At 39.9% G+C, this 17,055-nt stretch overlaps 2 protein-coding genes across 2 annotated transcripts in view; both read right to left on the reverse strand.

Annotated features, from left to right (window-relative positions):
• Positions 1 to 12,831, reverse strand: part of nxn (nucleoredoxin) — a 67,846-nt gene extending 55,015 nt beyond the window's left edge. The window contains exon 1 of the mRNA XM_031731676.2: positions 11,483 to 12,831. Within this exon, the coding sequence (XP_031587536.1) occupies positions 11,483 to 11,791 (309 nt within the window). The 5' untranslated portion in view covers positions 11,792 to 12,831. The remainder of the gene's footprint in view (positions 1 to 11,482) is intronic.
• Positions 12,832 to 12,994: 163 nt separating this feature from the next.
• txndc17 (thioredoxin domain containing 17) lies at positions 12,995 to 16,855 on the reverse strand. The gene is made up of 4 exons (XM_031731711.2): positions 16,588 to 16,855; positions 14,846 to 14,927; positions 13,650 to 13,725; positions 12,995 to 13,522 (listed from the first exon to the last, which is right to left on the reverse strand). Exons 1-4 carry the CDS (start codon positions 16,730 to 16,732, stop codon positions 13,454 to 13,456), a joined length of 372 nt encoding a protein of 123 aa, XP_031587571.2. The 5' UTR covers positions 16,733 to 16,855; the 3' UTR covers positions 12,995 to 13,453.
• Between the last annotated feature and the right edge of the window lie 200 nt (positions 16,856 to 17,055).

Genomic DNA, 17,055 nt, shown 5'->3' on the forward strand with positions numbered 1-17,055 from the left:
TTCTTTCAGTGTTGTTACGAATGCTACATTCCTGGTATCTTGACCTGGCCTTTGTATAACAAATGCTCAAAGCTGAAAGCTAAAAGGGCACGCACCTGGCACACAAAGTAAGCACACCTTTAATTATGACTTGTAAATATATGAGCCTTTGTATTAAACGCAGTTGTATTAAGGCTGTATAAAAATTCACTTACCCTCCAGTTGTCAAATAACATGGACATTAATTAGACTGCCTAGCTTTTGTAACAACATTTTTTGAAATTTCATATAGCCTATTTTTTTGTGCTTGTGGTTGCTGCTTTCATTACATATAAAAGTACTGATCACAGCAACTTTACAGACAACATCCATTTACTGTATAATGCCAAAAAAAAATTCAATAGAAATAAATTTGGCGTGGTGGTTAGTACTGTTGCCTCACAGTAAGAAGGTCCCGAGTCCTTTACCATCTGCCCGGGTCCTTTCTGTGTGGAGTTTGCATGTTCTCCCCATGTTTGCGTGGGTTGTCTCCGGCTTCCTCCCACAGTCCAAAGACATGCAATTAGTGGGGTTAGGTTAATTGGTGAACCTAAATTGCCCATAGGTGTGAATGTGCGTGTGAATAGTTGTCTGTCTCTCTGTGATAGACTGGTGACCTGTCTAGGGTGTACCGTGCCTCTCACCCTACGGTAGCTGGGATAGGCTCTAGCCTCCTGTGACCCTGATGAGGATAAGTGGAAGAGAATGGATGAATGGATAATCATGTAATCAAGTACAAAAAACAAACAAAAACCCCCAAACAAACCACTAACTGACAAAAAGCAGGCAAGACAATCTGTGCCATACTGTTACCTTAGTGATGGACTTTCAGTAGGAACAAGCCAGCTCCAAAATAAACAGTTTCTTATTGTTAGTGTAATGCAACTGATAATGCAACAGCATGAATCAATTTATGGGGAGCACTGCAGCACCATTATTTGCTCTCCAGATTAGCTTGCCCACCGGTGACCTTGAGTAATAGCTCACAAATGTATTCTACAGAATCATGTGACATGTGCACACACACACACACACACACACACACACACACACACACACACACACACACACACACCAAGTGGGAATATCAACATATCCATTTGTCCAAAGAAGATATAATGTGCAATTATGTGGGGAGCGTGTTGTTGCAATGGTGTCAAATAACACAGATGAGGTAAACTCAGTGAACCTGGCTGCAGATGATTTTGGATATTTAGATTGATAATTGAAACAGAAACACATTAAATGTTCCAAGTATAAGTATGCTTGTTTGTGTGCAATCTCCTGTTGGAGCGGGTGGGTGCATCTGCAAATGATTCCAAGTGACTCTCTGGTTATTACCAAAATAATGAGCTAACTACAGGCCATGGAGATCTGCTTCAGCTAGACTCTCCTCAATTTTATTCACTTTTTTTTTTTTTTTTTTTTTAAAAAAAAAACAACATGCCAACTTAGCAAGAATGGCATTTAAATTAGTCACACACAACTACTGAGTCTTATTGGGATGCTGAGGTCTGACAAAAAGTACATTTGAAGATGCTCACTTATATTTCTTCATCCTTTTTGCAATTCTTAAAACTCAACTTGCTTCTGAGCTAAACCGCAAAGACTGAAAAAGCTGATTCAATATTATGGAAAAGACTCTTGGGAAGCATGTCTGCATTGGCATCGGATCTTATTAGACATATGATACATCCTCAGCTGCCTCATTATCCTACAGGAGATTAACAGCTCACTGTAAATGTGGCATCTGTGTAGGAGAAAAGTAAGGATCAGCCATCAGTTAGAACCAGCTAATCTGAATTATGTGAGATCAGTAAGGTCAAAACATTACATGCGGATAAAACCCTTCAAACAGCAGGGGGGTAAAAGGGACGTGCAAACGAGACGTTTAAATTGAAGAAGCAGAAAAAGAAGACTGGGTTTCTGGGCCTGATCGCCCAGCGGGCAAAGGGTTAGGTAATGGAAGTTTCTGCAAACTGTCAAAAAGACTGTGACAAAGCTATTTCTGGATTTTAATATTGTTCAGTTTCCTCTGGTGCTCAGAGAACATCTTGTTGCTGAGTAACTGAGAGGAAAGTGCACATGCTGAAAGGATACCACTGATAACTGATGAGATGTGGCACATTGAATATACTGTCTAGTTATTGCCTGTCAAAGTTTTCCTAAAAGAAACAGCTCTGCATTTTGGGAAATACAGCCACAACGGTTAAATCATTTACGCAATCGTGTGCAGGTCGCCCTTGTTTTGCTAGTTAAAGTTAAAAAAAAGCATGTGGTAGGTGTGGACTTTGGTGCCTGACACCACAGACCCCCCAAGTCCTCCATAGCTGCATGTTTAAAAATTGTTCCACACTTGACGAAAGTGGGATCAGGGAACTCTGGATATCAAGTCAATGCTTCGGGCTCTGTTGTCCTGCTCATGCCATTCCTTGAATTCTGTGGAGGCCACTGTTGTTGAGGACCATTGCCAAAGGGGGTATGCTACAATGTACAGGTACAGGCGAGGAGTGGATGGCTCTTGTCAAAATCCAGATCAACTTGAACCCAGCAGTCTATTTGAGTGATTTTAATGTTGTGGGTGACCGGTATATTTGCCTTTTTGATGAGCATAAGATGAGAAGACTCATCTATAGGTTGAACTCTGAGGTAGGGCTGGGCGATATGACCCAAAATTCATATCTTGATATTTTTTAGCTGGATAGCGATATAAGATATATATCTCGATATTTTTTAAAGCAATACAGTAAGATCAAAAAGAGAGTTCTTATTTAAAGCTGTGTCCCAGATGTCACACAGGCACTTTTATTAACATACAGCATAGATGTACATGAAAAAAACTACTCAAAAATAAATTATGAGCATTTATTAAATAATGATGCTCCATAAATAAAAGAAAACAATGATGTTTTTGTGCATAATAAAGAGCTCACAATTGTGCAGTCAAAATGTAAACTAAAAGACGCTGAGCATAATAACATAGAGACAGATTTCACAGCTGCTCTATTCCCAACTTCTACTGCGTGACTGACAGCCTGGAGTTTGAAATCCGCTTCGTAACCATGTCTCTGAACAGGTGCCATTTATGGTCCTTATGCACACACAATACGGTAACATTACGTTGAAGCACAGTACGTATCACTCCGCGAGGCTCCTCGGTAGCCGTAATGCTCCAACAATCCATGAAGAGGTGCAGCTCCGTAGCTTACCAAAGTCGAACTAAAACATTTTTTGACAGATTGCTGAGCGCTGTGTATCACATAAAATCGTTTCGCGGTCATCAAGCACAACCAGAATTCATACATAAGGCGCGCTGTCAACTTTTGAGAGAATGAAAGGATTTCAGGCCGTGCATGGCGTTAGCGTGGCTAGCTCGTTAACGTCGTCCAGCCCCACGCACGGGGGGATGCGCAGTAACTCATTAACGGAGATTTGCTGTGTCCATCTTGTCGCTGCCTGCAGGTGAAGCGATGGGGGAGGAGGGGGAGTTGTGTTCAGTCAGTGAAGGAGAGAGGCGAGGTTGAGTAACGTTGCGTAGAGACAAAAGTGGACGAAAGAGAGGCAAACTTGCGGCTTCACAACTATAATTATGACGTAACATAGACTATATCGATATAAAGGATATTGTCACATCTTATATCTGGTATAAAAATATATCGATATTTAAAAAAAAAACAATAAAAAAAAAAAAAAAAACCTCGATATATCGCCCAGCCCTACTCTGAGGTCCACCATAGTCAGATTCTTCCCACTCGTTTTCTTATCTTTGTGCTCCAGTATAATAACAGCTCCATGTTGACCATGCAAATATTTGAGCAGTATTGATCTTCTCATCTATACTTGAGTCAGAAAGCAAATGAACAGATCTCCAAAATTTTTAAATGTTCTTATATGAAAAAAGAAAATCTAAAATGCAGAGAATGCAGTCTTAAGTTAAAAGAATAATTCAAAAGCCAAAAGAGCTTTAACTTAAAAAGGGTCTGCCTCACAAATCAATCCACAATATTAAAATCCTACTCTGTTATTACAATGACAGGCAATAAAATGAGATACACTGCATTGGCCTTGTCTTATAGGAAATTCATCTTTCAAACTTCTCAAAGAGCTGGATGCTACTCTGTCTTCTGTCATGCAGCATTAGGAAGCCCACAAAGCCCATAAGAATACAGAGGAAGAAGTGGTCATCATTTCTGGTCCTGTCCTCACTTCACAATATTCCATGCAGCAACTGTTTTTCTGAACTTTTAGGTAATTGTTTTAACAATTTAAATCAATAACTTATTTCAACTGGTTAGACATCACATTGCAATCCTAACTGATGCGTGCTGCTCTTGGATGTTGTTTCTTTCTACTGTTTGAGCTTTTCTACAACTATTTCATATACCAGCTGTAACTGAAAGTACAAAAATGGCATAGGTTTTAAATTTCTAGTTAAGCATCAGGCTTCAGCTGTCAGAATTCAACATACCATTTCTCACTTTGTCAGAGGGAATGCTTCGTATGTGAGGTAGAAAAAAAAAAATGCATTTGCCGCATGCAACAGCTAAACCGGGCGAGAAAGCAGAGCCGATGCCAGCGTGCCATGCTACATGCTGAGACACTGGGTCTCTTTGTACGACGAGCTTCTTTACAGACAGCAGCAGGAGCTGCAGGAACACTTACACTTGAATGAAAATACCACGGGCAGGAGGGGTTTACAGCTTGCGTGTACACACAACCGGGGGAAGCAGGGTGGCGGTCACATGGAAGTGAAAAGGCTATCGTCCAGAGGGAAACTCGTCATGCCAGAAATTTTAAAACTATGAATAAATTTACATCAAATCAGCATCCCGTCTCACCGATGCAACAGATATCCTACAGGAGATAGAATTTATTGTTTGTTAGTGGTGACGATGAAAATTTGTAGCAATCCTAGACTCCCCAAATTTCATATCCATAAATGTATCTTTTTCATTTAGCTCAGGAAATACAATCACTGGAAATGTAGAGGGGAAAACTGAGAAATCACAAAGAGCCAACATTCAATCTAGGAGAGATAACAGCAAGACAAAAGACAGCTCTGGATGGCAGGATGCCCCTGGGGCGGCTATGCTGTTATTATGTTGGAAAGGGCTGCTGAGCTGCGGTGCGGGGCAATTACAGACCGGAGGATTGACTGGGGGGAGGGTCCGGGCAAGCCAACCCATCCATGAAGCGCTCTCAGCTCAGAGAAAAGGAGAACAAACTCTGATACAGCAGCAATAAACCATAACAGATGATGGTGGCTTCACCCGTTGAAGTAACAACCATCTGCTTATTCCCATGGAAAAGAGTTTGGTCTAAGCTGCTTTGCTGTCATCAGTGGAACCCAAAATTAATTTTGAGTGATGCATGCTGAACTTTCTGCTGCATTGGTTTGGATTATTTTACTAGTATATGTCACAAATAGGGTGGTTTGGGATAACGTACAGGGCTAAATGAATCATCTGTTGTTCTCATAGCGAGCTACAGCAGACACTGTGGTGAACACATTAGCCACGTCTATTATCTTTAACGTCACTCCACTTTGGAAAGTCCTGGCTGAAAACCACACATCGTCCACTAGCGATCCAGCCGGAGAACGCGGGACAAAGAGGAAAAGTCAGTCTCAGAGTATCGTTTCAGTGGTTCATGGACCACAGTCAGAGGTCGCAGCCTTACAGCCATTGTGTGTTGTCATTGAACGGGTAGATAACGGAAGTAAAAACAGATAGAGTTGCAAAGGGGAATGAGTTTTACAAGACACATAATGCGAGTGTTCGCCAAACTCTCACTTGGGTAACTTAAGCCACTCAACTTCACCTCTGATGAAATCTCCATTGTCGCCTCTCATAATATTACAGCTCTCCAAGTAAAGAGGCCACAATGGGCAGTGAAAGGAGACAGTAATACAAGCTCGGTGCTGTGAGAAGTAACAGTTGGCACTGCTGAGTATCCCGGGTCCAAACACACAATTTCCATGCCCTGTGGCCCTGAACGGCTTCAGTGGAGCAGGTGTCTGCGCACATTCTTTACATAAGCTTTTGTCAAACATGGCGCACAGGAACAAGGCCTCACAGCTGCAGGACAATGGAGTCTCATTAGTACAGCTCTGCAGCCAGACATGCACACTTACAGCCGGAGTCAAGGTAACAGTTTCTCCAAGGTCAGTTTGTGGTCAGAAATGGGGCCAAACCAAATAGTGAGAACTGCGTTTGAATTATATTACAGAAACATGCCATAAGTTATTTACCAAAATGTTAATAAATAAATAAAATAAACCTTAAAGCTGTTGTGCTGACAGAAACAGAAATAAAAGACTGAAAGCAGGTACAGCTAAAGTTCAATGCACATTGCGATTAAATTAATGCCTGATGAATCGCTGAGGTAATTGTGCTCTTTCATGCAATTTAGACAAAATTACCGTTATGATGATGTTCCGGTATAATGTCAGTGTCAGACCCCTGAGCCGTGCTGGAGAAGTAAAAACATTTGATGGTTTGCAGATCTGACCTCCACCAAATACACTCTGTGCATGAAGCTAGGTAGTACTGTATTTTTACACATCAGAAATCTGAATGTATAAGAAAAAAAATGCCAAGAACCAGTGTGAAGATTAGAGCTTTCTGCACTTAAAAACTCTCTCTGGCTTTATATTCCACAAAATTATCAATTACACTCTCGGGGGGAGTGTAACAAAACTTCAATTTAACTGATTTTAAGATTTGGTCGTGCAACCTACATGGGTGAAATGTTTTAAAGTAAGGATCAGCTCATTCAGTTTAATTCCACAGCCAACTTCATACCACTTACTAAAACCTCTAATGAAGAAATCTAAGAAGTACGGATTAGGCAAGGCAATGTGCAGACACTTTTATCAACCTTCTCACATTTGTTCCATCTGTGTTGGTTTTTAGATTTTGTGCAAGTCACCATCTTTGAGTTTGACACATTTAGTGATGGCCTTTTGTTTTCACTTATAGGACAAGTTTAGGTCAGTTTATAAGCCGTTTCATGTCTCATATGCCAAGCTGTACAGGAAGGCTGGGCCAACATTTGTGATGAATACATCTCTAAATCTGACATTTAGCTCTCACGGTCTCTCCGCTGCAAATGTTCCACATCACAGAAGCCTCAAAAATGTGCCAGTATTAACCCAGACCAAAACAGAAGACCTCTAAAAAACAAGGCCACAGAAACCAAAGGCAATGCTGATCAAGAACAGAGGATTACCACCTGCAGATAAAACAGTTCAAACCACTCTTTCAAGCCACTTCTTTGGTTACAGTGAAGGATGCATGATGGGCAGGGTGCAATTCAGTTTTCAGCAGACCACTGACATACTGATGAAAGGTGTCCTTAGCCCCACTCTGAAGCTCCTTGCACCCTTCGCCCCTGGCTGCTTGCCGAGCGAGCGGGCGGGCGTCCTGCCTCAGGGGGCCAGCCACACAGCAGAACCGCCGACCAGGAGGAGTCGAACAAGAGGCCTTTCTCTCCCTGCGATGTGATCCTCCCCCCTCTCACTCCTGCAGGAATGACTCTGGCAGCATCTCAGCTTGTTCTCCCCCTTTAGTAAAGTTGGATTCTCAGATCACTTTGGCCATGGCTTCAATTCATTTACATGCAACTCTCTCTCTCTGCTGCTGGTGCACAAGTCCATGTAAGGCAGTGCCAGCAAGTCAGACAGCTGGCCATCTCTGAACAACAGCAGACATCCATTCACTAAGAACTCGCTACTCGAGGGTCTCTCAAAACAAGCACAAGTGGAGAATCCTCTGTGCTGTTTAGAAGCTGTGTTGTGAACCCGTAGCCTGACCACCAGCTCAAACAAAGCTCATCAAACAAAGCAGAAACAATTATGCAGTGTATAACTGACCCGAGCGTAACCTTTATAAAAACCAGACACGCACATGAGGGGAGAGCAAAATTAAATTCATTCATTTGGTACCAAGATATAATGGCCAATTACACTTCTCAGTACATTTGTATTACGAAACCACCAGAACAACATGACAGTTTCACCTTTTTCTCTCCAAGGACAGATTAAATAAAGACTGGCAGAAGACTTTCTTTACTTTCTGCATTTAATCAGGAATATTATCCTTTCTTGATTAAATAACAAACATTTCCTGCAACAGGAAGGCCTGGATAACTCCTGAGTAAAAGAAAAGGGGACAGCCTCCAGAGAGAGGGAAGGAGCCAAGTCAGTACAGGGCAGAGGAGTGGAAGCAGAGAGAGGAGGAGGGGGGGGAGGAGGAGGAGGGGAAAGTACAGTTGGAGATTCTGAGGTGGGTTAGAAGGCTCTGAAAGACGTGGCTGAAGAAAAATTGCATCCTTCGCCAGGAGATGAGTTCTGCCTGCATCACGTCAAAAACAAACCGGAATGGAGGGCTGAGAGGGCCACTTAGTCTCCACAGACCCACAACATCAACAGAGCCCACCACTGAGTCAACATCACTCACCCATTAGGTCTGTCTGTGCCTGTCTATGGTACAAATAGTACTGTGATGTTCTCGTTCAGATGTTCTGGCACATCACGAGCAGGCCATCTTCCTGTGTTACTCAGAGCCAAATGAGAGGTTTTTAAGATAGCTGGCGGTGAAATGGGGGCAAACTTCACACCGCCTGACCTGCAAAATGTGATTCTCACACTTGAATCAGACACAACTAATTATAACTAAAACAAAGAAAAATTGGTGCATTTGTGTCCTCAGCTGACCACCTTCTGTTTAATCAAAGCACATAAATCCCCACACAATAGGCTGCTAATTATGGCTGCAATTATTTTCATTATCATTTAATCTCCTCATTATTTGCTGTTTATTTTTCAATTAGTCCAAAAAACACTTTTTGGCAAAAAAAAGAAAAGGAAAAGTAAGAAGAGTGAAGGAAATCCATTTAAAATTCCCTCGGAACAAGTTGAGGCTTATTTTATTCAACCAAATATATTCGGTGTGCCTCCATGCATGACAAAGAACACCATGAAATCCTTGTGTTGGAATTTTTTTTTTTTTTTTGGGGTGAAAACATTCAGTCTATAATCAATAGAGCTGCAGATTAATTAACCATCTATCAGAGCTCAACTGATTACACCAAGAAAACCCAGAAGAGAAAGGGAAATGAGCCATTTCTGAACAAAAACATGCTCCCAGATCCTCTGAAGATAAACATCTGATTAAATGGAAAAGAGACTGCTGTGTAAGTGAAGGCAGGAAAACCACCCTGTAATGCTATAATATAACTTTAATGCCAGCATGCACGAATCACAAATTAACTAGTGCCTGATAACAGATAACAATGCTCGGCGTATTTCTAAAGTCATATTTATAAGACTCTGTTAGTACAGTGAATTATGACGAATGTGTGGAGATGAAGCCCAAACTGAACGAAGACTGCAGGCCTCTGCAAAAATGAGATAGACAGCTGTATTGCAATATTCTCACAAGGTCTGGGGAGCAAACAGACCACCAATTAGAGCACGAACAATGCTTATGTTGATGCCACACATATTTTCCGCTTGGAGTTACAACACAATAACACTGCACTGTGGACGTGCTCCGCCCCAGACAACAAGACAACCCCCACTCCCCTGTCATCACTGCACCTTATTCACGTCTGGACTTCATTATGAAGTGTAACGGAAATCATCATTGGCAATTTGGAAGAATTTACGAGACAATGATTCAATCCAAGTCATGCCTCGTGGTCACAAAGAACGGTTAGGGTTATACATGGCTAAGCAAGGCACGTCTTTCTGAAACCAATACACACTGTTAAGACAAGAAGCAGATTTGAAACATTTTAGACCACCGTGGTTTTATGTACACACCGCCTGACGTGACTGATGCTAAACTAGATTACATCGTTTTTGCTGTATGATTTTCCTAACGATATTTCCTCTTATAGGCATCAGGCCTCACCTTTAAAATAATAATATATAAAAAGGAAAAACAACAAAAAGAGAGATGGTCACGGTCCTCTTTATTTGGACAATCTGTTATCTAGTCTAGTATTTTTCTTTGTGAGCATCATCAGAATTCACTGACACGCCTGACTGATGCCATGCAAATGCAGCTGAGCATGGTGTCTTTGTTTATGCCTCATCTGCAATTACATTTAGATTCAGCAAGGATGAGACCTGTGCTGCAAACTGGACACTGGCATGGCCCTCTGGCATTCTGCAGTGCACACACGACATATGCAACATTGTCCTCAATTCCATTTTTTTAAGACTTGGATTTATTTTTTCTGGAGCACTTCCTGACAGAGCAAACCTCTACCATGATATATAATCCACAAGATTTTTTTTATAAAGGAAGAATAAATTTGAGTAAATCATTTTTTTCCTGCCAGTTTTTGCAATAAACAAAAAAAAGGGATATTTATCCCAAATAATAAAACTCCTTCAAAAAAAAAAAAACAACAAAAAAAACTAATTAATTTTTTTGGCTTAAAGTCACATTTACAGAGAGAAATTAAAGCAATTTAATCCACACATCCATCACAAAATACACGCCTAAGCCTCTCGATTTACACAAACATTACAAATATAAAAGTAATTACTAAGTCAGGGAAATCAAAGTAGTCAGAAATCTTCAAAGCACTGCTTTGCTGACACTCTCAGGAAATTAAGGAAAACTAAAGATGAAATGATAGTAAAATGAAAAAGCAGGCCTTCTCTGTGTACAGGCCACACCTGGATAATATGATAGAATATAAAATAACAACACTGCTGTGATGCTCAGCTGAACTAAGCTTCTGCAATGACTCTCTGGTCAAAATTATGAGCCAGTGCAAAGTGAAGAACCAAAAAGGAAAGAAGCTCTTATCCCTGTCCTGTTCATAACTCAGAAATGTGTAGACTGGCACTTTTAAGATATAATGATAAAAATCAAGTCAGAGTAAAAGGATGGACTGCTGCCCTTTAAGTGTTTAGTTTTTGTCTGTTTGCTTCTTTTTTTTTATTAAAAAGGTTCAAATGTGGTTTTAAAAAGTCACATTTCAGTTAACATTTCTCACATATTTTTGTGGAAAAACTGACAATTCACTCATGTATATGTCAGTTAAAATAAACAGCTGATTTTATAGTTTAAAACACACACACACACACACACACACACACACACACACACACACACACACGTTAGTGTGTGATAGGTGTGTGTTATCAATAACGAATACCAATAACCTGATTTCTATAGAGAATCTGAAGATGACCCCATTTGTCCCACTTGAATGAATCTGGCTAAAATAAATCGATGTAGGGCAAACCCAATTCATGACCCAAATTAAAAACTACACCTGTGCTCTGACAGAAGAAGCAGACATAACCTAAATGTGTAGGGTTTTTTTTTTTTTTTTTAATTATTTTTCCAGGGTCTTTCAACCCATGTACAGCACAGAAACCCCTCTTCAGACACTAAGCCCTGATTCGGCTGCTGCTCTTCATCACCGCTGCCCATCTTACCTTTTTGTGTCTGTCTTTGAAAGGTAACGCAGGCCATGGCATCTCCTGCAAAAAGTCTTGCCAGTGTTTCTGATCCGGATCAGACGAGATGAAGACGATTTCCAATTTGTCCTTATGTTCAGACGTCTTTTTGAACCTGCTGTAAAACTCGCACAGACTGCCGTTGAACTGCTTGCACGGGGCGTTCAGGCTGCACCCAAAGAAGAGCCCGACCAGGGACAGCTTCGCGCCCAGAGACTGCACGTCCACCTCGGCTTTCTCGCTGTTGACGAGCCGCTCCCCGAGTAGACTCACCAGAAACTCCGACATCGCAGCGTACAGTCCACGAACACACAACGTTACCCTCAGCCGAAACCGCTGTACATGTAACCGCTATGTTCAAGCGACACCCAGCACTTCCTCCACCTCCAATTTGAGGTTTTAGGTGAGCTCCCAGCCCCGGCGAGGCGTTGCGGTCTCTGTGTTCACCGCTGCTCGTCCTCCGGTGCGAGCGCTGTGCAGGAATGCGCTCCGCTTAAATCGCCCTGACTGCAACAGCGGTTGCGCTCTTTTAAGAGGAAAGCACACAGTTTTGTCACAATATTTATTATTCTGTTTGTAAGGAGGCCACTTTAAACAAAAGTAGTTATGGATTTCAAATGCATTAAAAGCTGCACTTGCAGCTGAATTGTTTTAATTTCCGAGTTTATGGGTTTCTTTTTTTCTGTTGTTGAATTTTCAGATTAATAACAGCGGTTTTCCGGGCTTGACCTCCAGAATCGCATTAGTCTTGTGTTTGCAAACATTATTAGATTTGAGTCGATTAATTTTCTTTAGACAACTGTAAATTAAATTCTACTCATTTCTATTTAGACCGGGGGTGAGACCAAACTCAACTCCTGTGGATGTGCTGCCACCTAGTCCTCACAAAAGAAAACAGGGGTCAGACACATCACGTCTGAGAAATGTTCCCATCTGATCCCCTCACAGTCAGCTGATTCGTAAATACAACAGCTTTAAAACATGTAATTAATTCCAAACTTTACCTTTTAGGTTTGCTACAGTGAATGACCAGAAAACACACGAAACATCCAAAGTAGCAATGTTTTCTTCTGTTACTGACATCAAGTTTGTGTTGAAATATTTAAACTAATAACTACTAACTGATCATCCTGAAACAAAAAAAGAGCTTTTGGCTTTAGATCGTGACAAATGGAGTGGGTTTAAATTGAATTTGGTTCCAGTTTTTTAATAGATTAAACATGCTTTTCAGCCTGGAAAGTTTTGATGTTGCTAGCTAATGTACCTATGACGTTATGGGTGTTCCAAAGTGACAAAAAATAAAATAAAATAAATAAAGGAAAACTAAAAAGCACCAAATTTCAAATCACCCTTGCACTTTGACGACCTCTATCTCAGACTATTTTTGGAGTATGACATATAAACATTCAGTAGAATGATTCATGAAAAGTTCTGGCACAGCTTCAGCTATTTCAAAGTTGCATAGAAGATGAACAACTGAAACACATTGTGTATGTGAAGTTTACCATGTATGTCCATCACCCACAACAGCACAACAAAAACATGGTCAGACATATGTGACAGATCAAAAGAGGAATCCATAGACTTACTCCTATAAGTGTCACTCCATTTAAAGCCACAGCAACAAAATTAAAGACATCAATAGTCACAATAATAAAAAAAATATTAAGACAGATTTACCACAAACTAGTGTGCACCAGTTCATCACAGAATGAGAGTACTAAGATGGTAGCGAGTAAAGCGTGCATCTCAAAGGCATTACAGCGTTTAATTAAACACCTAAAAGAGTGAGTATTGTTTTAGGGGCAAACTTAAACAAATTCTGATTTCTATCAGAATCAAAGTGGGAGATATTTCACCTTTTTAAATTATATTTATATAATGAAATTGCTGGGGAAAAAAGTGCTGAAATGTTGAACTTTTTGAGTGATGAAAGCAGCGCAGTATTCCTCAGTCCTCGGTGAACATCATCTTCACCAGGTCTGCTTTGAAACATTCCTCCTCCACCAACTTCTGAGGCTGAAACAAAGATTACACAGAAACGGCGCTTAACATTACAGAAATATTCAATATTAAGTGCCCTATTAAACAAATAACTAACTAAATAAATAAATACATAAACAAATAAAGGTAAATGCATTCTTACTGTGCCATATCGCAGCAGTGTGGGAACTCCAGTCAACTTCAGTGTCTCCTTGAAATCATTCTTTGGATCCTTCCAACTGGAGTGAGGAGGACATTAGTAGGAAGCTTTTAAAATTTAACAGCACAACATTTAATAACATAACAAGACTTTGGACTATGAATTGAACAAATGGCTCTTGGGAGGCAAAAAAAATGTTTCACAGCAAAAACGGATATTACATATTTGCACAGCATACTGTTTAAACAGAAACGATAAAACAGTCGTCAATCCCAACTCAATTTTTCTCACAGGGCAGATAAACTATGTGCTTCCTTACTGTTTCCACAAGAATTAAAAGGTTAAGTTAAACTTAATTAACTACTGAAGTGTTTCCATTCCTGGTTCTTCCAGACCGCATGTGAAAGTGTCTTTGAGCAAGATAATAAACCCCCAAAACAGCACTCAGTATATCATTAATGTGCATTAGTGTTTATAAAAGTGGTTTGAGTTGGTTAGAGCGGTCAGTAAGACTACAAAAGTGATTTATGTATGCAATACACAATGATAACACTCCATTCACATTAGAGAATAAAACATAAACAGATGTAGTACGGTTAGTTAAAACAAACAAACAAAGAAAACAGCAAAAGTAGCAAAGAGTTAAAGTCTCCTAGTTTAAAAAGCATGTAACGGTTCAGAATGTGCCTCAGCCCACTCTGAAGGTACACAGCACTAGAAACCAGTCTTCTCTAGTTTAGGGTTTGGGTGGGGAACTTTAAAAGCCAGTCTCTCCTGTAAACTGGTCTCATGATAATGAGAGCTCATCGGAAGATGTTAAATATCACAGCACTTTATATCAAAGAAGAAATGTTTAACTGGCTCTGTGGTCAGCTGAACAAAATGAAAATATAAATTCTGATCAGAACAATGACTGGTTTCAGTTTCAATGAAATTACATCATGTTTCATGTATCTTTTTGATTCTATATAACTTTACAATGGAGTCAGTTACTTTCTAGCTTTTTGCCACAGTAAAATCCTTTTATTGACAGGCTACCTGCGATTCTCAACAAGTAAACATGCAATAAAGCTAAGTCTGTTAACTGCAGCCATGATGTGCTATAGTGGTGACAGCGCGTGACATCTGTGTGACTAAAGAGTTTGAAATAATAACAGTTTCTCACAACATGCTGGAAAAAGGAAGCATAAAATACTGACTAGGCTCTTTCTCCAACTTGGCAGTAGATGAAAACAGAGCCCTCAGGAAGGTGACTCAGCTGTCCTCTTACAACAGGCTCGGCTGGAAAGGTAGAAGTCACAGGATGAAGCACAAAATGCTCTTTATGCAATTTTGATAAAGAAATGCTAAGAACTCGACTTGTTATTTTTCAACAGCAATAAGTAATGTCGTTACTTTCCTTTTCATTTTAGCCAAATTTTCCATCCATAACAATCACATTTGTGAAAAAATAAAATTGTTATATAACATTTAAATAACACTCACATTCAAAAAAGACAGAATATATACAAACTCTTCATTTCACCTGGTTAATTAAAACTTTTGTGTAGATATGCAGTTAGATTTTTTTATGTGCTTATCAGTCAAAATATTTATTTTATTGCATATACTGTATATTTCAAAACAATTCTCATTAGAGCTGATTTACTAAACCTCTTACATATATATATAATTTCTGTAATTTCAATGCACATACACTCTGGCCACTTTATTAGGTAGATCTTGCTAGCACAGTGCTGGACCCTCTTTTTGCCTACAGAGCTCCATTACCTTTTGTGGCATAGATTCAACAAGGTGCTAAAAAAACATCCCTCTGAGATTTTGGTCCATATTAACATGACTGCATAACAAAGTTGCTCCAGACTTGCAGGTTGCACATCCATGATGCATATTTCTCATCTAACCACATTTTATGGTGCTCTGTTGAATTGGCATCTGGTGATTGGGGAAGGCGATTTGAGTACAGTGAACTCAGCGTCAAATTCAAGAAACCAGTTCGAGATGATTTAAGCTTTGTAACATGTCATGTATTGCAGGAGGCAGGAACCAGAAGGTGGGTACACTGTGGTTATAAAGGGATGGACGTGCTCACTGATTAAATGATACTCAGCTGGTACTAAGGGACCCAAAGTGTACCAAGAAAATATCCTCCACGGCATTACACCACCATCAGCCCGAACCTTTGATACAAGACAGGATGGATCCATGCTTTCATTTTTTATGTCAAATTCTAACCCTAAGATCTGAATGCCACAGAGGAAATAGAGACTCTGAACAGGACACGTTTTTCAATCTTCTGTTGACTGATTTTGGTGAGCCTGTGTGAATTATAGACTCCCTTTCCTGTTCATAGTCTGGTCATCTGCTGCTTAGCCCATCCCCTTCCAGCTTTGATGTGTTGTGAATTTAGAAATACTCTTCTCCATTCTATAACTGTAACAAGTGGTTATTTGAGTTACTGCTGTCTTCCTATCAGCTCGAAGCAGTTTGCACATTCTAAATCATTTTTACCCAGAAAACTACTCCTAATCCTCTGTAAACATTAAAGTTGGCTGTGCAGCAAAATCCCCGAGGTTCAGCAGTTTCTGAAACACTCAGACCAGCACGTCAGGCAACAGCAACAACCGTGCAGTATTTAAATATTTAAATCAGCTTGTGTACAAAACAGCGGCATGTGAGTGTAAAATCCTTAAGTAAACCTAATTTCTTATATGTAAACCTAAACTGCGTTAAATACATAATGACAGATTAATGTGTATGTTTTTACTATATAATATGCTATTAAAAGAGTGCATTATCACTAACACTGTAGCCAAAGCTAAGTGGAGCACCGTTTAAATATCAGTCTTTAAGACCAAAAAAAGTCACAACAAAACAGTCAAAATAGTAGCTGTGGCTGTAAGTTGCGTAATATATCCAAGTATAAGATTTCTGAGGTTACCTTTTACACAATCTGGACACCAGCTCTTTCCTTGCTTGTCTTTATCCCCTGAAAAGTAAGCAAAAATATCCTTCCCTTTTCTCTCAGACACAGCCCGACAGAATTCATCATACCCGTGCACATTTACTTCTTCGTAATGGGCCATTATTTTAACCAAAGCTAATGTGACAAAGCACAAATTTAAACTGCTAAACTTAACCCGTGCTGCAAGTGTAATAATCAATGCAGCTTCTCTGAACTTTGGTCCTGGTAGCAATACTCTTAAGTCGACGCCTACTTCCGGTCTGTGGAAAAAGTTCTTAAAGTGACCGCTAAAAGAAATCGCATTGTAATATATTCTTCTTATTTATACTCTAATTATTCTCCAGTATTTAAATATAATATATCATATGTGATCATATGTGATATATTTAGAGAGAATTCCTATTCTATCACACGTTATTATAAAGCGTTTGCGTTGATTTTTGG

This window comes from Oreochromis aureus, linkage group 14 (assembly GCF_013358895.1).
Source record: "Oreochromis aureus strain Israel breed Guangdong linkage group 14, ZZ_aureus, whole genome shotgun sequence".
Taxonomy (NCBI): domain Eukaryota; kingdom Metazoa; phylum Chordata; class Actinopteri; order Cichliformes; family Cichlidae; genus Oreochromis; species Oreochromis aureus.

What these genes read in the sequence shown, in the direction of transcription:
- txndc17 (XM_031731711.2), bottom strand. Translation starts at nt 16,732, where the DNA reads ATGGCCCATTACGAAGAAGTAAATGTGCACGGGTATGATGAATTCTGT. An exon ending in GTGTCCAGATTGTGTAAAAG is followed by an intron (nt 14,928 to 16,587) that starts GTAACCTCAGAA and finishes CTACCTTTCCAG; the next exon opens with CCGAGCCTGTTGTAAGAGGA. An exon ending in CACTGCTGCGATATGGCACA is followed by an intron (nt 13,523 to 13,649) that starts GTAAGAATGCAT and finishes TCTTTGTTTCAG; the next exon opens with CCTCAGAAGTTGGTGGAGGA.